The sequence below is a fragment of the Labeo rohita genome, chromosome 22 (genome assembly GCF_022985175.1).
Source record: "Labeo rohita strain BAU-BD-2019 chromosome 22, IGBB_LRoh.1.0, whole genome shotgun sequence".
Taxonomy (NCBI): Eukaryota; Metazoa; Chordata; class Actinopteri; order Cypriniformes; family Cyprinidae; genus Labeo; species Labeo rohita.
In genome coordinates, this window is record NC_066890.1 from 31668156 (window position 1) to 31693713 (window position 25558).

Below are 25558 nucleotides of genomic sequence, written 5' to 3' on the forward strand. Positions count from 1 at the left end.
AGAAAGCGCATCTTGTTTGTTTTCTTTATTTTTTACAAAAGCACAACATTCTGTTAATATTGTGAGTGGACGCAAATAAAATTGCACTCTTTACAGTTCCGGATGATATTTTACGCTTACCTTTATGAGCAAAGATTACAGCGTATTTAAATTTTTAGCAAGTGATTGCGCTGGCGCCTCCATGTCCTGCAAAGCGCGTTTAGCTTCCCCTCTCCAACAAACAATTGTATGCGCATAAAATAACATTGTGATATGCTTGAAGATTTTATTTTAGGCAAGTCGTGATGATTTGAGAAGGCAAAAATCGATCAACTCACTGCCTGCTGGCCGCTTGGTCGTTACGTTAACATCTTAATTTCGTTAATTTAACAAACAATGTTCCAAACATGTTTCTAAATTAACTCTACAAAGAAGCGAAAAGAAATATAACCACGTTCCTATTAAAAAACAAAACTGAGCTATTTTAATGGATGCAACAGTGTAATGGGAAAGAGAGAGAAAAGACTCGGGCTCCAGTCGGACTCGGGCCGTAATTTTAATGAACCTCGGGCAAGGGTTGGGCGAGGTTGTTACGAATTTATGCAACAAATGTTTGTGTAATATTTACCGTTCTTATTTTGGCTACTTTCTTATTTAACTGTATAATTTCTTTAATCTCTACCTTTGTGTTATGTAGGCTGAAAACTGCACGTTCGATTTTAGACCCAATATAATGCTTAAAAAAAATATAAGGATAACCTAATATTTATTTAACATTTTTGAAGCGTGAAGTTAACGCAGATTTTTAGACAGGAAAAAATCCCAGGACTCTGGGGTTAAAGCATTTTGAAAAGGGATGACAATTTGACCTGCTGTGCTAAAAACCCTCTCAGACAGACTGCTTGTTGCAGGCACACATAAGAATGCAAAAGACGTGAGGGGAAAGCGACGTTCGTTGTTCTTACAACACGCAAGTGGATTCTCTTCTCCGTCAATTACATCCTCCAAAAGATAGGCCGTAAGCTCAGCCGCTGCCCTATCTCCCTCCCTTATGGGTTTTTTGGGGGGCTTTCCAAGGAAACCACTCAATGCTATTTTTTTCTTTTTCAAAGGCGTTTCTTGAGCGCTCGTGCTTGGTTGTTCTTCCTCAGTATTCTCGTGCTTTTTCTTTCGAAGGCAGTCATTAATGGCATCAAGCAGTTCATTCTTAGTTTGCTCCAATTCGTTCAAATTAAAGCCACCTCTGTAGCGAGGATCAAGCATAGTGCTGATTCGGAGTAGGCGTGGCAGGGCGGGATAGGGCGGGGTAGACGATATTATCGAATATCACGATATTTTTAAAGGCGATAATCGATACATTATTTTGCCATATCGCCCAGCCCTAGTGTACTGTGCATATTTATGATGTATATGTAAAGACACACACATACAGTATATATTTTGAAAGTACTTACATGTATATATTTATATTCATAAAATGTATATTATATATAAATATATCTAATATGTAAACATATCATATTTTTCTTAAATATATACATGCATGTGTGTGTATTTCTATATAATATAATAAATATACAAAGTATACACATACATTATGTAGATAAAAAATTATTTTGATTGCGATTAATCGCAATTAATCGTTTCACAACACAAATTCTAATGCATTAAAATATACAATAAACCAATTGCGGATCTAACAAAGAACATTATAATATTACATTGTATTTTAGTTAAATATTATAACACCTTTTATTTTAGGTTACAGTTATTTATGAAAATATTAGAGCCGTTAAACGAATAATCACGATTAATCGTGATTAATCGCATCCGAAATAAAAGTTTTTGTTTACATTTACATATAAAAAACAAGTTTTTGTTTATATATATATATATATATACACACATACACACACATACAGTATATATTTTTAAAATATTTACATGTATTTATATGTATATATTTATATTCATATAATTGGTGTTATATATATAAATATTTTTAATGTGTAAACATACATTTTCTTAAATATATACATGCATGTGTGTATTTCTATATACATAATAAATATACACAGAACACACACATACATTATATAAACAAAAACTTTTATTTTGAATGCGATTAATCGTTTGACAGCACCAATGCATTAAAACGTACAATGAACAACCAATTGCAGATCTAACAAGGAATATTATAATATTATATTGTCTTTTAATAAATGTCACAATGCTTTTTATTTTAGGTTACAATTATTTATGAAAAGATTAGTGCTGTGCAGTGATTAATCTAGTGCTGTTAAACGATTAATCGCATCCAAAATAAAAGTTTTTGTTTACATATGTGTGCATACGATTAATCGCATACACACACATACAAAATTTTGAAAATAAACGTGTATTTTTGTATATATTTATATTCATATAATTGGTATTATATATATATAAATATTTTTAATATATAAACAACACATTTTCTTAAATATATACATGCATGTGTGTATTTCTATATACATAATAAATATACACAGAACACACACATACATTATGTAAACAAAAACTTTTATTTTGAATGCGATTAATCGTTTACAATGAACAACCAATTGCAGATCTAACAAGGAATATTATAATATTATATTGTCTTTTAATAAATGTTACAACGCTTTTTATTTTAGGTTACAATTATTTATGAAAAGATTAGTGCTGTGCAGTGATTAATCTAGTGCTGTTAAACGATTAACCGCGATTAATCGCATCCAAAATAAAAGTTTTTGGTTATATATGTGTGCATACTGTGCATATATATATATATACATATATATATATATATATATATATACATATACATATACATATGCATACACACACATACAGTATATATTTTGAAAATATTTACATGTATTTATATGTATATATTTATATTCATATAATTGGTACTATATATGTAAATATTTTTAATATATAAACAACACATTTTCTTAAATATATACATGCATGTGTGTATTTCTATATACATAATAAATATACACAGTACACACACATACATTATGTAAACAAAAACTTTTATTTTGAATGCGATTAATCGTTTGACAGCACCAATTTCTAATGCATTAAAACGTACAAAAAAACAACTAATTGCAGATCTAACAAGGAATATTATAATATTATATTGTCTTTTAATAAATGTTACAACGCTTTTTATTTTAGGTTACAATTATTTATGAAAAGATTAGTGCTGTGCAGTGATTAATCTGGTGCTGTTAAACGATTAATCACGATTAATCGCATCCAAAATAAAAGTTTTTGTTTACATAATATATGTGTGTACTGTGTATATTTATTATGTGTAATATACAAAGACACACACATACAGTATATATCCTGAAAATATTAACATGTATTTACATGATTTAGTTTTCTTAAATATATACGTGCGTGTGTGTATTTATATGTACATAATAAATATACACAGTACACACATACATTATGTAAACAAAAACTTTTATTTTGGATGTGATTAATCACGATTAATCATTTGACAGCACTAGTTATAATGTATTAAAACATACAATAAACTACCAGTTGCATATCTAACAAGGAATATTATAATATTATATTGAATTTTGCTTACGATTATTTATGAAAAGATACAGTGTTACTTTAGTAAATTACATGTACAAGTACATTATGAATCTATTTATAATGCATTATTAAACTTAAATTCATGGTGCAAATTTGATTTTGAACCCAAACGTATTACCATTATTTTATATATATATATATATATATATATATATATATATATAAAGACTTGTACTTGGTTGATATATGATGGTAATTTCAGGTTTTCACTTCCATAACAGTTATCGTATCTATCAAATACTCTCTTGTTTCTGCCTCTAAGAGACTGTTTTTCTTCTCTGTTCCCCATTTGTTTTTTTCTCTGCTGTTAATAAGTCACGTATCTGTGTGTGAGATGTCAATGATCGCACTCACGCTCACAATATGCTGATATCCATCAAAAATCGCTTTAAACTGTAAACCTGAGAAGCTATCAGTTTTTACTCTGCTTTTAACATCAGTATGTGAATAGCTATGCACACAAAGCCAGCTATGACCTTTCACTGACAAAAAAAGTTTGTTTTCTTGGGTTATTAAACATAAGATCATACTTGTAAACCCACTTTTATGAGTCTTACAGAAGAGCACAAAATGTGATCCACTCCATAAAGTGCCTGTGTTCAGTATGTACTTAAGGTTGACCTTTCTCCAGCTCGTTGTTGACAAGATTTTTTTCATTCGCGTATGCGCGGAGGCTTTGCAAACTGAATTGTGGTTAGTGTTTTTCAAAGACATAAATGTCAACACAATTGGCTCGTAGTAAATGTCACATACTGTTATGCTCCAGTCTCATCGTCTACTTTTTAATCACCAAAAGTGCATCCAAACAGGGACGGTTCACTCCCCGAGTTCCCCTGCCGCTGGCGTCTCCTGCCTCGGCATCCTCCTGTTTTCACTGGTTCGCTCCCTGGCGTCTCCCGTGTAGATGTGTGTGGGAAAACATGCTGACTGTTGAGCACGCAATCACATGACACGTGTCTCACGCTGGTCTGTGAGTCATTTTCACACCTGAAGTGATTTGGACGCCCTCATCCACCCTTTCTTTGATTTATTTCAATAATAAAGTCAGATTCAATTTTAGTGACTCACAGGTTTTTATGTCCGAACATGACAGAAATCTCAAAAGAATACAGTGAAATTTTTACATTTGTGCTCAAATCAGGGGCGTTTCCTTCGAGGAGGCAAGGGAGGTGGTGCCACCTCAAAATATAGGATGAGAGAACAATTTGCAGTTCAAAAATAAAACAACGCCAGTATTACAAAATATAATATTAAAAAGCATAAATCACTCGTGTTTCTAAAGTAACATTGTCCAACACCAGCGGGTATAGTTACAGCAGGAGTCTGCGTCTCTGTCATCTCCCCTGAGCCCACTGAGTTTTAACAGACCCCCTAAAGCATGCCGTGGGTTTGTTGGGGGGTAATTGAGAATGAATGGCGAAAAGTCACGAGAGAGGAGGCAGTGCCTCTATCATGATATGATTGGATGTGACTCGTTATGTTCGGCTGTGATTGGTTAATGCAATAAATCCCGCCTTTTGTGTTCATACGTGTACCGCGTTCGATAATCAGTCTGAATGCACAATGTTAATGGTGTTAATAGGAAGACTCATTTAAAAAAAGTAAGCAAAAACACACATACTTAAATATAACCACTTTGTTACATCAAAATAAGACTTAAAATGGGATTAAAACATGATTTGTGTGAGTTTTTAGTGAGTGATTGGCTTGGTGAAATTTTTAACGTAAATCTGTGTCTGTGACCAATATTTACTGAGCTTTGATGACTAATGATCTGAAATATTCAAAAATAGTTAAAAGTAAACTATTAAAAAGAATAGCTGAACATAAGTTGTGCTGTGGAGTTACTAGGGATATTTTTTTAGTGATAACTAGGGCAACATGCATTTTTTCACAAGTTACGAATTTAATTTATACACATAAATTGGAACATCGCAAAATAATTTGCGAATAAAGCACTTTTTCAGTACGATTGTTTCTTCTCAGGTTGAGTTATTCAGTCATATGCAAGTAAATTTGTGTCTGATGTAGTTTATGTTCATGTCTTGAAACTTACCTCAAACAAGAATAGTTTGTTTTGGTATTTTGTTTGTGTATTTGTTCGCAGCGTAGTGTTTCCATCCAGTTTTATAATACAGTATCCCAAAATATTTCTAAACATTCAATCATACAATTTTCGCAACAATAAAACAACAAAGTAAACAAATCACACATTCTTACTGAAAAAGTGCTTTATTCGTGAATTGTTTTTGCGTTTTACCTATTTTTTGCATAGAAATTTCATTTGCGGTTTGTGAAACAATAATTGTATAAATGGATAGCTCGGGTTCTTCCTTCAAAGTAAGTTACTTTATGCTGTTTTATTTTGCAAAAATTGTATGTTTGTTTCACAAGCTGCGAATTAAATTTCTACACAAAAATTGGAACAGAATTAAGTGGATTCAACTTTTCTAAACAGTCAATTATACAATTTTCGCAACAATAGAACAACAAAGTAAACAAATAAATCACACATTCTTACTGAAAAAGTGCTTTATTCGTGAATTGTTTTTGCGTTGTTCCAATTTTTGCATAGAAATTTAATTTGCAGCTTGTGAAACAAACATACAACTTTTGCTAAATAAAACAGCCATGTATTTATCTGAATTTTGGGATGCTGTATTATAAAACTGGACGGAAACACTACGATGCAAATAAATACGCAACAAAATACCAAAACAAATACATGGATAGCTCGAGTTCTTCTTGAGAATGTGTGATTTATTTGTTTACATTATGTTGCTTTATTGTTACGAAAATTGCATGTTTGTTTCACAACTTTTAAATTAAATTTCTACACAAAAATTGGAACATCGTAAAAACAATTCGCGACTAAAGCACTTTTTTTTAGTATGATTGTTTCTTCTCAGGTTGAGTTATTCAGTCACATGCACGTAAATTTGTTTTTGACGTAGTTTATGTTCATGTCTTGAAATTGACCTCAAACAAGAATAGTTTGTTTGGTATTTTGTTTCTGTGTTTATTCGTAGCGTAGTGTTTCCATCCAGTTTTGTAATACAGTATTCCAAAATTCACATAAACACATGGATACCTCAGGTTCTTCCTTGTGTGATTTGTTTGTTTACTTTACGCTGTTTTATTCTAAAATTGTGTTTGTTTCACAAATTACATTTCTATGCAAAAATTGGAACAATGCAAAACAATTTGCGAATAAAGCACTTTTTTATTATGATTGTTTCTTCTCAGGTTGAGTTAGTACATTTGTTTCTGATGTAGTTTATGTTCATGTCTTGAAATTTACCTCAAACAACAATAGTTTGTTTCGGTATTTTGTTTTTACATTTTTTTTCGCATTGTAGTGTTTTCGTCCAGCATCCTTAAATTCGCATAAATACATGGATGGCTTGGGTTCATCCTTTCTTCTTTCAAAGTAAGAATGTGTGATTTATTAGTTTTCTTTATGTTGTGTTAATGTACGAAAATTCTATGTTCGTTTCACAAGTTTACAAATTACATTTCTCTGTAAAAACTGGAACAACACAAAACAGTTTGCGAATAAATTGTTTAGTTATTCAGTCACATGGAAGTAAATTTATTTCTGATGTAGTTTATGTTCATGTCTTGAAATTTACCTCAAACAACAATAGTTTGTTTTAATATTTTGTTGCATATTTGTTCACATCGTAGTGTTTCAACCAGTTTTATAATACAGTATCCCAAAATTCACATATCAAATACATGGAAAGCTCGGGTTCTTTTTTCACAGTGAGAATGTGTGATTAATTTGTTTACTTTATGCTGCTTAATTTTGTGAAAATTGTATGTTTGTTTCACAAGTTGCTAATTCAATTTTTACGCAAAAATTGGAACGTCGCAAAAAAAATTGTCGAATGAAGCACTTTTTCAGTACGATTGTAAGAATGTGTGATTTATTTGTTTATTGTTGCAAAAATTGTATGCTTGAATGTTTAGAAAAGTTGAATCCACTTAATTTCGAACTTTATTTCCTGTTAATGTGCGTGATTTTTAGATTAGTCGCATGGTTAATTACAACGAATGGAATATATTTTCTTACTTTTTGTTTTTGTATATATTAATATGGTAGATTATCCTATTTAGACTGATGTAATAAACAAGTAATCTAAAAGTAATCCAGAAGTAGTCTGATTATAATACCTGAAGTGTATAATGTAATGGATTATGTAACTACAGATTTTCTCATGTAATTTGGAATCGGACTACAATTTGCAAATAATCTACCCCGCTCTGAATATAATTAAAAATACCACTTTGCAACATCAAGCCGCAAAATGGACTGTTTTTACAGCTAAATTAACTGAAAATGACTGACAATGGAAGCCTTGCACATTCAAGTTAAATCACTAATGTTAAAAATAAAAAGAGTTTAATACTTTGGAGTTTAAAGCTTTAAATGTGAGCAATAATAATACTTTTTGCATGTGCTAATACAGTTATTGCTTTCCTTTCACCCCGTCTGAATGATAAATATCTGTTGCTGTTCTGTTCAGTGGCCATCCCGCTCGACTCATTAAGAGCAGCGCTGAACCGATGAATGCTGAGATAGGAAAAGATCTTTATTGTAAATTAATTATAAATCAATTTTGAGGTTATTACCGCCTAATGGACCATCTAAAGCACCCACTTCATTATCGTCATGTGATGGTGGTAGCAAATGTACACAATTAAAGCATCAGACATGGCTTTCTCGGTTTATACAAATAACTTCCTGTGAGATGCATATATAATCAAACCCTCAAGGCCGTATAGTGTTGTGCTCGCCGATATCGCTTTGCCAGACAGGGCAGATCTGTCTGCGCACTCCAACTATTTCCTCAACCCATGTTATTCTAATAGCTCAGACTGCTGGGAGTTTTCAGGCTCCGGTGGGAAATGGAAAACAAGCAAGAATTGCATAATGGCGTCTCTCTGTATTCCTTGCCCCCCTTGCTTATGCCCTGAAGAGGACGGAGCTTTTTATAGGCCAGCCTGCAGACAAGACCAGGGTTCTGGAAGACACTCAATCCCACCGGCACCTCAGAGGGAGTAGGGCGTCTCCTACAAGAGGACGCAGAGTCCTTCTTTGACACATTTGTGTTCAAGGCATCGTAACCAAACATTGCTTACGAAAACTTACCAACAGCATGGTTTTCCATATGGGGTTGCTAGATGGTTTCTTTCTGGCCCAAATTTCTTAGGGCATATTCACACTTGATAGGTTTGGTTTAATTTTGCGATTGCTCTGTTAGAGCGGTTCATTTGAATAAGTGTAAACACTGCTACTCGAACCCTGGTGCACACCAAGTAAGCAGATCAGGACCCCTGAAAAGTAATGTCTTTATCTGGTTTCAAAAAGCTCTAGTCAAACAAACCTAGGAGGTCGCTCTAGAAAGCTTCATCTTAGTCCAGTGTCTACGCTATTTTTCGCCACAAGTTATGAGCGATAAAATGTCTTTGTACACTTTTAAACGAAAGTTGCAGCTCTCATACCCTCACACAAGGGCTTGTCAATGCAGGCGTCTGTCGTTAATGCAGTTTCCGATATTTTGTTGTTGTTCCATCTCTTTAGTTTCGTCCTCTACTGTGAAACAACAGCCCGGGCCAGTGCTGCCACCTTGTGGAACAACTGATTACTGCAATTTGTACAGAATTTGTGCGGTTACAAAAATCGGATGGTGCGCGTAGTATTCTGATGACGAAATTTGTGTCACTCACACTGCACGTGGACACTCATGTACATGTGAAAACTGGAGTATGCTTTGACCTTAAGCGAACCCGGTGATGAGCAAGGAAGCGCAGAGGAGAGAACAAAAAAACGCTGGTCACGAATTTGTAAAGAAAAATTTCCACTTTCTCATAAACACACGTATGACAGTTAACGAAAGCTAGAGATTATGGTTTGTAAAGTTTTAAATAAGGATATTTTTCCTACACAAATGCATCGATTTAATTCAAAAGGCCTTTATTAACACCCTGGAGCCATGTGGAGTATTTTTTTTGATGGATGGATGCACTTTATTGGACTTCAAAACCTCAACACACATTCATTGCCATTATAAAGCTTGAAAAAGCTTTTTTTTTATGTAACTCCAATTGTATTTGTCTAAAAGAAGAAAGTCATACATCTAGGATGTCTTGAGGGTCTTGAGAGTAAATCATAGGGTAATTTTCATTTTTGTGTGAACTATCCCTTTAATTCTTGCACACAAGCCATTCTTGGGCGTCTATTACTTAGAAGAGCTATGAACTATGAATCTGTTGAATGGCTCATTACTTGAATTAAATTTGCAAGTGGGACTTTGTAGTTTTTGTTTCCGTCTCTCAGATCAGAAGTGAGCAATGATAATGGTTTTGTGTGTCTTTTGTTTCCTTTATATGGTTCTGTTTTACCGGATTATGAGCTGTCGTTCATATATTGTCATGGTTTTACTTCCAGTATTTAGATTTTTGCAGCCATACCACATGATATCCATTTTTCAAAGTAGCATATATATGCTAAGTCTTTGGTAAAATTAGTCCTATATAATGAATGTCAGCTTGAGGTGTCAAGTGACACCTTGAAATTTGTCGTCAAGTTCTTCATTTCAAGTCCATGTTGAGCTGACTGTGATCACACCTACCCAAAGCAATTTCAGAAGGTGTTTTGTTAATTCATTAGCACTGGAGATGTTAACATGTGTTTTAGAAGTTAGTTTTTCAAGTTCAATATGGCTTGACGCAAGTTCAGCGTCATCTCATAATAGAATAAGGATGCTTTGTTGTTTAGCCGAAAGTAACTCAGTAGAATTTATGCTAATTTAAGATAATTTCATAATGGTTTAGCTATGAATGATATTACCGCCGGCTCATTTTATTCATTTTGTACATCAAAGATGTAACTTAGCGGTTTGTGCATATGCTGCCTGCTCAAACGGTCAATTTAAATCCCTGTACAAATAGAGTTAAAAGCAGATTTTTGCTGGTCTAATGCTTTTTATTAGATGTGTGGTCGACCCTGTCTAGTGGAGTATATCAGAAATCCTGCAGCATGTTTGTGCTTCAGCTTGAACTGAAGCCAGACCTATCATTGGTGGACAAGGTCTAGGAAAAAGCTCTTTTAAGGAGAGCCACAATGTTGCCCAAACAACTTCAGGATCCCACATGGACGGCTAGATCCAGAAATAACAGGAACTAACTTGGTCATGAGGCTTGTTGGTGTGGATGTGCTATTTCAGAGGTGAAAATGGAAATTGGTTTGTTTGGGACATTGCAGTCGTTGTGTTTTTCCTAACTTTGTGCTTCCAACTTTCAGTACAACAACAAATTGACCAAAAACTTGAAGCTTGCTGGTGGAAAATCCAGCTTGAATTTTTAGTCAAATTAGTGCTGATAACTGACAGAACATCTTTGACTAGCAGCTAACCAGCTTCAAGTTGGTAATGCCATCCTAGCTGGTCTACCAGTTTGTGGTCAAGATGGTTAACCAGCTGGAAGCCAGGTTCACACAGTTACCAACCTAAATGTTCACTAGTTCACCCAAAAAACTGTTATATAACTGTAATAACTAATCGTAGTGACCAGATCAGAGTCAGTATGTCAGATGAGTCATTCTTATTTTGTTGAACCATTGAAATGATTCATTGAAGATCTGACTCAAAATAATGATTTGTTAACAATGTATTTAAACATTTAATGAATTTAGGGCAGATGTTTTGATTTTCCCATCTAGTTAGCTGAATTTTTGCAAACATATAATTAACTTAGTAAATTAGGAATTGATTCATTCTGATTTGTAGGGGTCAACTGATATGTGTTTTTGGCCGATTATTACAGATCAAGTAGACGATAACCGATATTTTGAACTGATGTATATGTCTGCTGTCAAAATGATAATTAAATTCAAAAAACAAGGGCTCTGACAAAAAGCTTTTTTAAATGCTTTTAAATGATTTTATCGGCAAATCGGTTTTGAAAATGACCGATACCGATAACATAAAAATGCTTAAAGGAGAAGTCCACTTCCAGAACAACAATTTACAAATAATGTACTCACCCACTTGTCATCCAAGATGTTCCTGTCTTTCTTTCTTCAGTCGTAAAGAAATTATGATTTTTGAGGAAAACATTTCAGCATTTTGCCCCGTATAGTGCCCCAATTTTGAACTTCCAAAATGCAGTTTAAATGCAGCTTTAAACGATCCCAAATGCGGTTGTTAAATGATCTCAGCCGAGGAAGAAGGGTCTTATCTAGTGTAACAATCGGTTATTTTAATAAAAAGAATTTATATACTTTTTAATGCCAAACGCTCATCTTGTCTTACTCTGCCTGGACTGTTTTTATGCCGGTTCATGACAGTTAGAGTATATCGAAAAACTCCCATCTCATGTTCTCCTGCACCTTCGAAAATGCAAAGACTGGGTCGGTATTTCTGCAATGATGTAGGATGATTTTAAAATGATTTTTGAAGTTGAGGGAGAAAGAGAGTTTTTCAACGTATCCTAACTGTCTTAAGTCAGAATACACAGAGTTCATAGAGAGAAAGACAAGACGAGCGTTTGAGATTAAAAAGTATTTAAATTGTATTTTTTTAAATGAAATTAATCGATTGTCTCATTTTGTAAACCAGTTCAAATGATTTAGTCAAGATCTGACTCTTGACAAAACAAATGATTTGTTCACAATCACAAACTAAGTTAGGGCAGATATTTTGATTTCCCCCTCCTTATCTACTGATCCCGGTTTAGTCAGTAAGTCAAGAACTGATTCATTATTTCCAATGATTCTTAGAAGATCCCACTCGAAAGAACTGATTCATTCACAAACTAATGTGGTCAGAATAGATGTTAAGACTTTCCATTAAGTCATTAAGTCAACTGATTAATTATTTCAAATGATTCTTAGAAGATCTGACTCAAAAGAATTATTCATTTACAATCACAAACTAATGTGGTTGGGATAGATGTTAAGTCTTTCCCCTCCAGTTAGCTTCTACTTGTTGTAGTCAGATGATTGAGTCATTGAAGTCAAGAACTGATTCATTCGTATTTGGAATGAATCATTCTGAATTCATGAGCCATTTAAAAATGATTCATTATAGATCTGACTCAAAAGAATAAATCATATGCAATCACAAACTAATGTGGTTGTGATAGATGTTAAGTCTTTCCCCTCCAGTTAGCTTCTACTTGTTGTAGTCAGATGATTGAGTCATTAAGTCAAGAACTGATTCATTCATATTTGGAATGAATCATTCTGATTTCATGAGCCATTTAAAAATGATTCATTATAGATCTGACTCAAAAGAGTGATTCATTCACAGTCACGAACTAAGGCAGTTAGGGCAGATGTCAGTGCATTACAAATTACTAATCACTGCAACTTAATCATTGAGTCAGTAAGTCGAGAAATGATTCATTATTGCAAATGATTCCTAGGAGGTCTGACTCAAAAGAATGATTCATTTACAATCACAAACTAATGTGGTCAGGATAGATGTTAAGACCTTACCCTCCAGTTAGCTACTACTTGTTGTAGTCAGATGATTGAGTCATTGAAGTCAAGAACTGATTCATTCGTATTTGGAATGAATCATTCCGATTTCATGAGCCATTTAGAATGATTCATTATAGATCTGATTTAAAAGAATGATTCATTCACAATCACAACTAAGGCTGTTAGGGCAGATGTCAGTGCATTACGCATTTCTAATTATTGCAACCAAATCATTGAGTCAGTAAGTCAAGAAATGATTCATTATTTCAAATGATTCTTAGAAGGTCTGTTTCAAAAGGATGATTCATTTACAATCACAAACTAATGTGGTCAGGATAGATGTTAAGTCCTTCAGTTAGCTTCTACTTGTTGTAGTCAGATGACTGAGTCATTAAGTCAAGAACTGATTAATTCGTATTTGGAATGAATCATTCTGATTTCATGAGCCACTTGATTCATTATAGATCTGACTCAAAAGAATGATTCATTCACAATCACAAACTAAGGTAGTTAGGGCAGATGTCACTGCGTTACACATTATCATTGTGATTGGATCATTGAATCAGTAAGTCAAGAACTGATTCATTATTTTAAAAATTTCTTAGACGATATGATTCAAAAGAATGATTCGTTTACAAACTAATGTGGTCAGGATAGATGTTAGATGTCCAGTTAGCTTCTACTTGTAGCCAGATGGTTTTAATCATTAAGTCAAGAACTGATTCATTCGGATTTGAAACGAATCGTTCTGATTTTATGAACCATTTAGAATGATTCATTGAAGATCTGACTCAAAAGAATGATTCATTCTAATGTGGTCAGGATAGATGTTATAACTTTCTCTTTCAATTAGCTTTCAAGTAGCCAAATGAGTCATTAACATCAAGAACTGATTCATTCAGATTTGGAATTAATCGTTCTAAATTTAAAAACCATTTAGAATGATTAATTGAAGATCTGACTCAAAAGAATGAATCATTCACAATCACAAACTAAGGTAATTAGAGCAAATGTCAAGCACAAGCTGTATAAACCACTTTTATGATGCTTTTATGTACCTTTTGAAGATTAAAACCTTCAGATTCATCTAAAGGAAAAGTGCAGCGAGCACATTTCTCTGAATTTCTCCTTTTCTGTTCTATGACCAAAATCATACAAGTTTAAAAACGACATGAGGGTGAGTTAACAGAATGTACATTTTTGGGGTTGAAGCTGTTTTTAGCTGGATTGTCGTCTTAGTTTTGCTGTTGCTTTCTCTCTGCGTGGCTGTGAGCTGCTCTGTCTAGCGGCCAATGCCCTATTTAGAGCAGCATGTGTCTGTTGATGCCACATGCATATGCAATCTCAGAGAAAGCTTGTTGACCTTGATTGGGATGCCATGGAAACGGAGGAACTGAATGGGAGCGTGTGCGGATGCATCTGGGACGACTGTGGGGTGAGAAGCGCAGCTCAAGGAATCCAGCCGTCATCTTCACATGGTGTATTTTTATCAAACCATCTTTGTCAACAAACATCCCAGTCGCTGTTGACAGCTGCTGCTGATGCTTGAGGGGCGGCGACGGAATATAAATGGGGGTTGAATAATGAAGTCGGCTGATGCCGTCTGACCCGCTGACTTTTGAAGTCTGGTTATAATTTCAGATGAATATGTCCCAAGTAATCATAGGCTTTGTTTGGATTGCATACAAATCTGATTTGGTTTCAAATCACGATCTTTGGTGCTGACTGTCGGCGCTTTCATTTTGCAAATGGTGAAATCTGATGTTTTTACTCAGATATTGTTGTGAATAATCACTGTTTTTTTTTTTTCTTTCCTAGATTCTACATCGAAAAAGGCTTTCATAACGGAGGTACGCTCCTTTATCACATGTCAACAATCTCTATTGTTAGACTGCAAGTGAACCTGTTTATGCAGAGATTGCAGGGTGGAGGCATCTCATATTTTCACTTTTTATACCAGATGCCTTCATCGTCAGGCCAGCCGGCCCATGGGAAGAAGATCGGACACAGAGGAGTGGACGCTTCTGGAGAAACCACGTATAAGAAGGTGCGTTGCACCTTCTCGATTTCAGCAACTTTTTCTAGATTTGATAATTGATTCAGTTTAGGGATGTATTGGTGCCATATTAGCCAATATTCTACTTCTAATCATTTTTGTAATGTATTTTTTTCAGTGGTTTATACTGATTGATGTTGTATATTTAATTGTACATACTTATTTCCTTTCTTTTTACCCTTAGGTTATTTTTGTCATCATCTGACATTAACATAAAATTAGTCAGTTTTAACTTTTTCTATGTTCGATATTGATTCCATTCAGACTATTTTAGTTACTTCTAGGAATGGACAATATATCTCTACCATATCAGCTGATATTAGGTTATTTATTTATTTATTTTTAAATACATTTTTCATTTTAGACAGAATTTTCAAGATTATTTTAGTTACTTCTAGGAATGGACAATATATCTCTACCATATCAGCCGATATTAGGTTATTATTTTTTTTTTTTAAATACATTTTTCATTTTAGACAGAATTTTTAAGATTATTTTAGTTACTTCTAGGGATGGACAATATATCTCTACCATATCAGCCGATATTAGTTTTTTTTTTTTTTTTTTTTTTTTTTTTTTTAAATTGATTTAATTTGTTACTTTTTTTTTTACATTTTAGAAAAACATTGATTGCATTCAGATTATTTTAGTTATTTCTAGGCATGGACAATATATCGGTACCATATCAGCCGATATTAGTTGTTGTTGTTTTTAAATTAAAATGATGATTTTTTACTTTTTTGTTTTTTACCTTTTAGAAAAAAAATGTACAAATTCTTTTTTTAAAGTTTTATATCGGTGGATATTGCATATTTAATTGTACATGCCAGTTTCCTCTCTTTTTACGTTTAATAAATTATATCGGTACCATATCAGATGATATTAGGTTTTTTTTTTTGTTTTTGTTTTTTTACTTAGATTTTTTTTTTATTAAAAAAATCAAAATTTTCAGGTTTTTTTTTTTTAAGTTTTATATTGGTTGATGTTGCATATTTAATTGTACATGCCAGTTTCCTCTCTTTTTACGTTTGATAAATAATATCATTACCATATCAGCCAATATTAGTATTTTATTTTAATCTCACAATCTCTTTTTTTTTTTTTTTTTTTTTTTTTAATTTTTCAGTGTTTTATATTGATTGATATTGTATTGTCCATGCTAATTTGCCGTCATTTAACATTAACATTAACAATAATTTACTTTACTAACATCATTAATAGTAATAATAATAACATCATTAATTTTGTAATTTCTAAATTCACTTTAATGTTTTTTTAGACAAAATAGTGTTGAATTTTAATGTCCATTCATTAGTTATCAGAAAGAATTTGTAGAAAAAAAACTTACATAAATAATAATAAAATACAAATTATTTATCGGTTTATCTGTATGGACCAGAATTGTGATGTTGCCAATAAGCTCAACAAAAACATGGGACCAGCTGACATCAAAACAGAAGATGCAGAAGATCAGTCTCTGGGCTTAGATTTTATATTTATGTGACTCATATCATCCATATTCTCTTTAGACCACATCTTCAGCACTCAAGGGGGCCATTCAGCTAGGGATTGGCTACACGGTTGGCAACTTGAGTTCCAAGCCTGAGCGGGACGTCCTCATGCAGGATTTCTATGTAGTGGAGAGCATCTTCTTCCCCAGGTGCGCAATCTGTCTGCGGTTGAGGGTGGATGTGGAATTTCACAACAATTCGCAGTAAATGATCTTCTCATTGTGCTTCCAGTGAAGGGAGCAACTTGACGCCAGCTCATCATTTCCCAGACTTCCGTTTCAAAACCTACGCTCCCGTCGCCTTCCGTTACTTCAGAGAGCTTTTTGGGATACGGCCAGATGACTATTTGGTGAGAAATATATGCTAAAGGCTGGATTTTACAATAAATGTTTGAACTGCTGAAGAATCGCTTAACCAAAATTAATTGGTATTGCTCATAATTGTGTTCTCCGTCAGTATTCGCTCTGTAACGAACCACTGATCGAGCTGTCCAATCCTGGAGCCAGTGGATCAGTCTTCTATGTCACCAGGGACGATGAGTTCATCATTAAGACGGTCATGCACAAGGAGGCAGAGTTTTTGCAAAAGCTTCTTCCTGGATATTACATGGTGAGTTTCTGTACTTTGACTGATGCATTTCAAATTAGCGTCAACCAATATGTCTGATGCCCGATATCTCGAAGGTGGGGTGCATATATTATGCAACACATACATATTGCATTATCTAGTACAGTTTAATAATAGCAAACGATATGTAGACTACATAAAATTAGTGAAATGCTATTTTAGACAATATGTGACCCTGGACCACAAAACCAGTCATAATTCACATTGGTATATTTGTAGCAATAGCCAACAATACATTGTATGGGTCAAAATGATGGATTTTTCTTTTATGGCAAAAGTCATTAGGATATTAAGTAAAGATTATGTTCCATGAAGATATTTTGTAAATTTCCTACCTTTTTTTTAAGACTTATATCAGTTGAAATTATATATTTAAGTACATGCCACTTTCCTCTCTTTTTACTTTTGGATTACTTTTGTCATCCAATGTCAACCTAAAATTAATTGGTTTTAACAAATATCAGCCAATTATCTGCCAGGCAAATATTTATTGTTGTATCACCAAACTCTTTTATGTTTTTCAGCTAGAATAATTTCACAGTTTGTTATTGTTTACTTTTTGAGAAACAACATATCAGACCATAAAGGTTATTGACTGCTATTAGAATTTATCAGGCAACATTTTGACCAAATATTTTTATTTTTTATTTATTCTGACAATAAACTATCGGCTATTGTCCAGGACGTTAAATTTATGGCCAGGATTTTATTATTGTTGCATCCTTATTTGAAACTAATATAGATTTTGAACAACCGATACCAATATTTAGAGATGAGGATAAATACTGCTTCATATAATTGTTTAATTAAAGCAAAAAATATATAGTCTAGATAAAATTGCTGGTAATCTAGGTAAATCTATGTAAAATTACTTATTTTACACTATATTTAATGCATTTCAGAATTTAAACGACTGTGAACTAATATTTATGGCTAAATATCGGTTGATTATCTGCAGGGCCAGTATTTTTTTTATTATTGATACAGACGTGTACTATTTACATTTGTAAACTACAGTAAATTCACAGTAAATACAGAAGTTATGTTGTTCTTTTGTTACTTTTTGAGAAACGATATATCGGATCATAATAGAATTTATCGGGCAACATTTTGACCAAATTTTTTATTCTGACAATAAATTATCGCCTATTGTCCAGAACATTAAAATAATTTATTATTAGAATTGTATTATTCTTGCGTCTTTTTTTAAATGAATGTGTATTTTTTAACATCCAATATCGATATTTAGAGAGCAGGATGAATACTGCATCATATAATTATTTAATTATAGGAAAAAAGTCAAGATATAATTGCTGAAAAACTTAATTTACACTCTACTTAATGCATTTCAGAACTGACACAATTGTGAGCTAATATTTATGGCCAAATATCGGCTGATTATCTGCATGGCCAGTATTATTTTATAATTATTACAGTAATTTCACAGAAAATACAGAAGTTATGTTGTTGTTTTGTTACTTTTTGTGAAACAATATATCAGACCATAAAGGTTTTTGAACGATATTAGAATTCATCAGGCAACATTTTGAGCAAATATTTAATGTTTTATTTTTTATTTATTCTGACAATAAAAACAATATTCTGACAAAGAACAATAAATTACTTAATGGAAAGAATTTTATTATTATTTTTGCATCCTAATTTAAAACTAATGTGTATTTTTTCACATTTTTTCAGTATTTAGAGAGCAAGGTAAATAATACATCATATAATCGTTTAATTAAAGCAAAAGATATGTACATTTGTAAACTACAGTAATTTTACAGTAAATACAGAAGTTGTGTTGTTTATTGAGTTACTTTTTGAGAACCATATCAGTACCATATCGGTTATTTGTAACTTTTAACTTCCTGGTATTTTAATTTTAGTATTTTAATAGATCTACATCCTTTTTTGAAATCAGTGGTCAACCGATATTGGTTTTCACTGTCCGATATAATACCTAGAGAGTAGACTGGCTGATAATTAATATGATGCTAATAAATATAATATGTGTATTTTGTATGATATAATACATTGTAATGATAGAACATGAGTTGTAGCCTTAACAAAATTCTGTTATATCGGAATACCGATATATCGGAGTATCACCGATACAAACCTTTATACATTTTTCAGCTACAATAAGGTTTACGCTAGGATAAAATACACTTTTTACGTGGCACTGTTTAAAATTTTGTACTTTCTGAGAAACAGCCTTTCTAGCCTATTATCACATGCTGTCACAAATCAGCCGCCTGGTTAAACAACAACACTGCTGATTACACAACAAGCTATTCTGAACTAATTTCTCCCCTGAGGCGATATGTCTACTATTTACCTGAATAACGAAACAAATGACGCAATTAAGCATGTAAACCGTGCTCGTTCCAGCTTTCTGTCTCCAGTGAACCATTTCAGTCCACGGTATAAGTACAAAAGGGTTCAGTTTCCAAGAGAACATGATTTTTTTTTTCAGTAGATCATGCCTAAATGGGTTCTCGGTGTCAGCAGAGTCTAACCAGCAACTGGCTTGGCTTGTTCCATCCATTCATCTGGAGCTAATGAGCCTGTGAATGGTGACGGATCAGGTGTTGTTTAGCAACAATGCTGACCTTGGCCAGTTCGTGGTCTACAGCAACCTGTCTTTATTACTGTCTGGCTCTTTTCCTCATTCTGTTTCTCTTCTTTGATCGTATCTTGTAGGACGTGTCACCTATGAGAAGGTGATGGGTGTCACACAAAGCTTTCTAGGTTGGATATCTGCTTCATTGCTTTGCCTTTGTGTGGTGTTTTTTAAGAGGATTTAAACTCCAAACTAATTGGAATCAGGTGGTTTTATTGTGCTCTGGAACATTAGCTGGCGAAATGAATGTTGTTGACTTAAGGAATGTGTTTTTGGGGGTTGAACTGGAGTGATTCGTTTCTGGAATGCGGAAAAAACTAATAACTTTTATTTTAATTTAATGCATAAGTGCTTTTAATAAACTTGGATTAACAAAAGTGTGATTTGCATGCTATTTAAAAATAGTTTTTCGTTTTTTTTTAAACATAAGTGGGATTTTGTCATGATAAACAGGTGTGAGTTGCAACACTGACATGGTTTTTCAAAACAGTTAATCGAACATACAAAACTTTTGCTATCGTTTATTCATCTACATACTACATCTGTGATTCTTTTTTTCTGTCGAACAGAAAAGAAGATACATCTTTTGATGCATCGAATACATATTTTGAATCAGATACATCAAAACATGTTTTGAAGAATGTTCACGCTGCTCTTTTCCATATGGCGACAGCTAAATGAAAGTATCATAAAAGTTGTTTTAGTGTGAGGAAAAAGCCAAAAAAATGATTTGATGAATGATGTCTGGTTTTTATTCTGACATATTCAAACTCAAATTGCAAGTTTGTCGAACTTGTCGCAATACATTTTGGCATAAAAATAAATAATGACAAAACTAATTTTATAGTGAAAATATTTTTTTTAAGAATTACTAAATTAATTGGAAAAAGCCGAAATGTGGTTCTTTGCTAAATATTTATTTTCAGGGTTTCTGTGGGTCTTAAAATGATCTTCAAAAGTATTAATTCACCCTGCAAAAAAACAAATTCCTGTTGACAAAACAAAAACTAATTTTTGAGATGAACAAAGATATTTTTGTTCTCTTATGTTTTGTGTTTTCTTTTGTTTTCTGTTTTGTTTTGATATGATTTTTATTTTGTTTGGTTTTATTTAGTACAAAGTTTTAGAGGTGAACAAAGACATTATTTGTTGTGTTTTTGTTGTTGTTGCTGTTTTTTATTTTTATTTATTTATTTTTTAAATCTCTAAATATCTCATTTCAGGGTTTCTGTGGGACTTAAAACAGGCTTCAGAAGTATTAATTAGCCCTGCAAACAACAAATTAATGTTGACTAAACAAAAAATAAATTTTTGAGGTGACTGAAAACATTTTTGTTCACATATGTTTTGTGTTTTCTTTTTTTTATTTTATTTTGTTTGGTTTTATTTAATATTTATATAAATACCAATTTTTAGAGGTGAACAGACATTTGTTGTTGTTTTTTTGCAGGGTTTCTGTGTGCCTTAAAATGGTCTTCAGAAATATTTATTTGCCCTTCCACAAATCTCAAAAGTTTTAAATTCAGAAAGTCATTGCGTTAAATGTTGCATACACTGCAAAAACAAACAAAAGAGAACAAAAAAAAAACTTTGAAACATTGTTAATTCAAGATGTTTGCTTTTGATGACATAATGTTACGATGACATAATGCTACATTCAATTTAATTTCTTAAATCTTCTTAAAATGGTTATAGAAAGTCTTAAATTTACCCTCATAAAAGCTGCAGATACCCTGTCATTTGTATTTTCATATATTTAATCGTAAGCTGCAAGTTCGTCAGACCTGTCGCAATACATTTTGCCACACAAAATTCATATTCAAAATAAATAAATAATCACAAAACTTCAATTTTAGGGTGAAATATTTCTTTAAAGAATTAATAAATTAATTGGAAAAGATTGAAAAGTTGTTTAATTGCTAAATATCTCATTTCAGAGTTTCTGTGGGTCTTAAAATGGTCTTAAAAATTATTAAAACTATTAATATTTTGTTTCTTACGTTTTCTTACATTTTTAGAAAATCTTACATTTATCTTCATAAACCTGCAGAAACCGTGTCATTTGTAATTTCACATATTTAAACTTACGTCGCAAGTTCGTCAAACCTGACACAACAAATTGTGGCACACAAAATTTCAGTATCAGGTGAATAAATGATGACAGAATTATAATTTTAAAGTGAACTATTCCTTTAAAGGAAATGGGTAATAATACTTGTACGGCTTAATATAACGTAAATGATGTCTCCCTACTGAAATACGTAGTAGAAAATTGATGAAATATTTGTTATTTTAAAAAATCTATTATTTCGCGTCATTATTCCGATGACCTCAAAACAGTTGCACTCTGTGAACTACTGCCACTTCCTGTTGCTATTTTTACCACAACACAACACGGAAAATAAAATGCGTGTTTACGTCCTCCCAGGATGGCATCTAGCGTTTCTTGTCTCTGTCATTTGTAAGCTCTTTCAATAGCTGTGGTCGACTAAAAGCCTCAAAGTCATCAGAGCTAAAGTGGTGAGAACAAAGACGCAGGTCTTTAGTAAGTTTTATTCATCCACAGGCATCTTCCCATTCTTTTCACCTCTTCTTATCACCAGAAAAGCAGTGTAGACTTACATCGCTTCTCTTGTTGCCCTTCGACTGAAAATTACAACCAAAAGCCACACAATGTGGCATCGTATCTGTATTTTATTTTCTGAGTTGTGTTGTGGTAAAAATATCAACAGGTAGCAGCAGTAGCTGACCGAGCGCAACCATTTGACATCATCGAAATAATGGCGCCCCCCCATAGTCCAAAATATGTATAAAATGATGTGGATTTTTTAAACAACATAAATGTTTGATGGGTTTTCTACTACATATTTCAGTATGAGACATCATTTATGTTATATTAATCCATATAAGTCTTAATACCCAAGGTTCTCGACAAACATTTAGTATTTACGTTTAAATCTTTGTTCGCTCTGACTAAATCGCGTTTGATTTTTCAAATGTTTCCTGCAGAACTTGAATCAGAATCCGCGCACCTTATTGCCCAAGTTCTTCGGGCTGTACTGCGTACAATCGGGCGGGAAGAACATTCGGATGGTGGTCATGAACAACGTCTTGCCCAGGGTGGTGCGCATGCACCTCAAATACGACCTGAAGGGGTCCACCTACAAGCGACGGGCCTCTAAAAAAGAGCGGGAAAAGGCAAAGCCCACTTTCAAAGACCTTGACTTCATGCAGGACATTCCAGAGGGTCTCATGCTGGATACAGACACGTACAACGCCCTGGTCAAGACGTTACAGAGAGACTGTTTGGTAAGTTCTCTACGGTGTGTATGGAGCAGACGTGCCAATCGGAGGGAATATTGATGTGTTTTTGGTGTTTAGGTCTTGGAAAGCTTTAAGATTATGGATTACAGTTTGCTGCTGGGAGTCCACAACATCGATCAGGCGGAGAAAGAGCAGCAGATGGAAGGATCTCAGGGCAACAGTGATGAAAAGAGGCCGCTGGCACAGAAAGCGCTCTACTCCACGGCCATGGAGTCCATACAGGGAGCGTCGGCCTGTGGAGAGGACATTGACACCGAGGACACGTGAGTGGCTGAAATTAGTCCATGCTTTGACACATATAAAGGATATTTAAACAGATATGTGATGCATTTTCAGATTTATCAAAAGATTATACCCCCTTTCACACAGTCTTTACTGGTAAATTACCATTAAGAGATCATGTGTGAACAGGACCTTTTTAAAAAATACCGGTAAATTAGTTCTGGCAGTTTACCAGTCAATGTACTCTGTGTGAATGCAAAAATGAGATTAGAGGTATGATCATGTATGAATTCAGGTAAGATATCTACTCTGGGGCAATTATAACTTTCTGACGTAGATGACGCATTTATTACACGCTGTTTACGAAAGTCAAAGAAATATCTAAAGTCGTCTAATACAATGTGTCTGGGCTGTTGACTTTTGACACAAAAATGAAAACATCAACAAAAACACTAACCGCATATACCGTCAATGATGTCACAGAATTTACCGGTATTTTGAAACTGATGTGTGAATGGTGCTTTACCGGTAAAGAGACAGAACGTGGTTGCCTGTGTGAACTGCGCACATTACCGGTAAAGTCCTTTGGGTAATTTTACTGCAATTTACTGGTATTACTGTGTGAAAGGGGCTTATGTTGAAGTAACAGCGAGGCAATGACAAAATTTAAGGTGATATGATAGAACTTAGTCATTTTTCGTCATGATATTGCCGATAACAGATTCATGGAATTTTGATACTACTTTTCTTTCTTTTATAAATTATGAATTTGTGTTTGTAATCTTAATAAATTCTGGTTAAATCAAAGTCCTGTCTTTTTAGATATCCTGTTTCAACTCAAAATGCATTTATGGAAGCTAAAGGATTACAAACAAATTCGTGTTAACTAACCAAAAGATACTAAAACATTTTTAAATTGTTTTTTATTTACTTTATTTGTTTCTATTTAGACTATATCAGTCATGTTTTTCTCTGAATTATTATTATTATTTTAAAGATTTAGCTAAATTTGAGAAACACTTTTCTGCATGTTTCTATTTTTTTGCCTGAATACTTTTTTTTTTTTTTTTTTTTTTTTTTTTTTTTTTTTTTTTGTACTTTCAAAAAAAAAAAAAATTGAATCTGGGTTTGTAATCTTTGTAAAATTAAAGTCCCATCCTGTTAGATATCCTGTTTCAACCAGAAATGCATTTTTGGAAGCTAAAGGATTGCAAACAACAAATTCATGTTGACTAACCAAAAAAATACAACTTTTTTAGAAGTGATAAAAAACATAAATACTTTTTTTTGTGTTTTATTCCATTTCCATTTCAGTTTTTTTCTATTTAGACTTATAAATCTTTTTTTTCTCTGAAATTATTTTTTTATTTAGCTAACTTTGGGAAACACTTTTCAGCAGTCTATTTTTGTATTGCCTAAATATATTTAATAATGTGTTTTTTTTTCCTTTTCAAAACAAAACAAAACAAACAAACAAAAAACACTGAATATGTGTTAATAATCATGAAATTTGGATTAAATAAAGTGTCCTGTTAGAGATTGTGTTTCATCTGGAAATGCATCACATTATTGAAGTAAATAATCTGCAAACAACAAATTCATGTTTTTTTAATAATTTTTTTTATTTTTGTTTATTTTATTTTTTTTGATTAAACAAAGTGAATAAAAAGTTATTTATGTTCCCTTTGGGGTTTTTTTCTGTATACTTTTTTATTTTATTTGTTTCTAGTTAGACTTCATCAGTCGTTTTTTTTCTCTGAAAAGATTTTTAAAATTAATAAATTTTTTTTAAGATTTTTTTTAGCTAACTTTGTGAAACACTTTTCAGCATGTTTCTATTTTTGTTGTGCTTAAATAAATTTAAAAAAAAAACTTCAAAAACAAAACAAAAGACAGCAACAGCTGAATTTTTGATCCTGTTTCATCAGGACATGCGCCACATTATAAAAAGTAAATAACCTGCAAACAACAAATTCATGTTGACTAAACAAAAATAAAACTTTTGTAGAAGTGACTAAAAAAGTTTTTTTTGTTTCGGTTTGTGTTTTTATTCTGTTTGATTCTTCAGTTTTTTTGTGTTT

The 25558-nt window shown here is 32.8% G+C and overlaps 1 protein-coding gene across 2 annotated transcripts in view; it reads left to right on the forward strand.

Annotated features, from left to right (window-relative positions):
• pip5k1ca (phosphatidylinositol-4-phosphate 5-kinase, type I, gamma a) overlaps positions 1-25558 on the forward strand; it is a 41623-nt gene that overhangs the window by 2149 nt on the left and 13916 nt on the right. For both annotated transcript variants that reach the window (XM_051095369.1, XM_051095370.1), the window contains exons 2-8: positions 14930-14961; positions 15072-15158; positions 16697-16827; positions 16910-17027; positions 17135-17287; positions 22941-23240; positions 23313-23518. In XM_051095369.1, the coding sequence (XP_050951326.1) occupies positions 14930-14961; positions 15072-15158; positions 16697-16827; positions 16910-17027; positions 17135-17287; positions 22941-23240; positions 23313-23518 (1027 nt within the window). The remainder of the gene's footprint in view (positions 1-14929; positions 14962-15071; positions 15159-16696; positions 16828-16909; positions 17028-17134; positions 17288-22940; positions 23241-23312; positions 23519-25558) is intronic.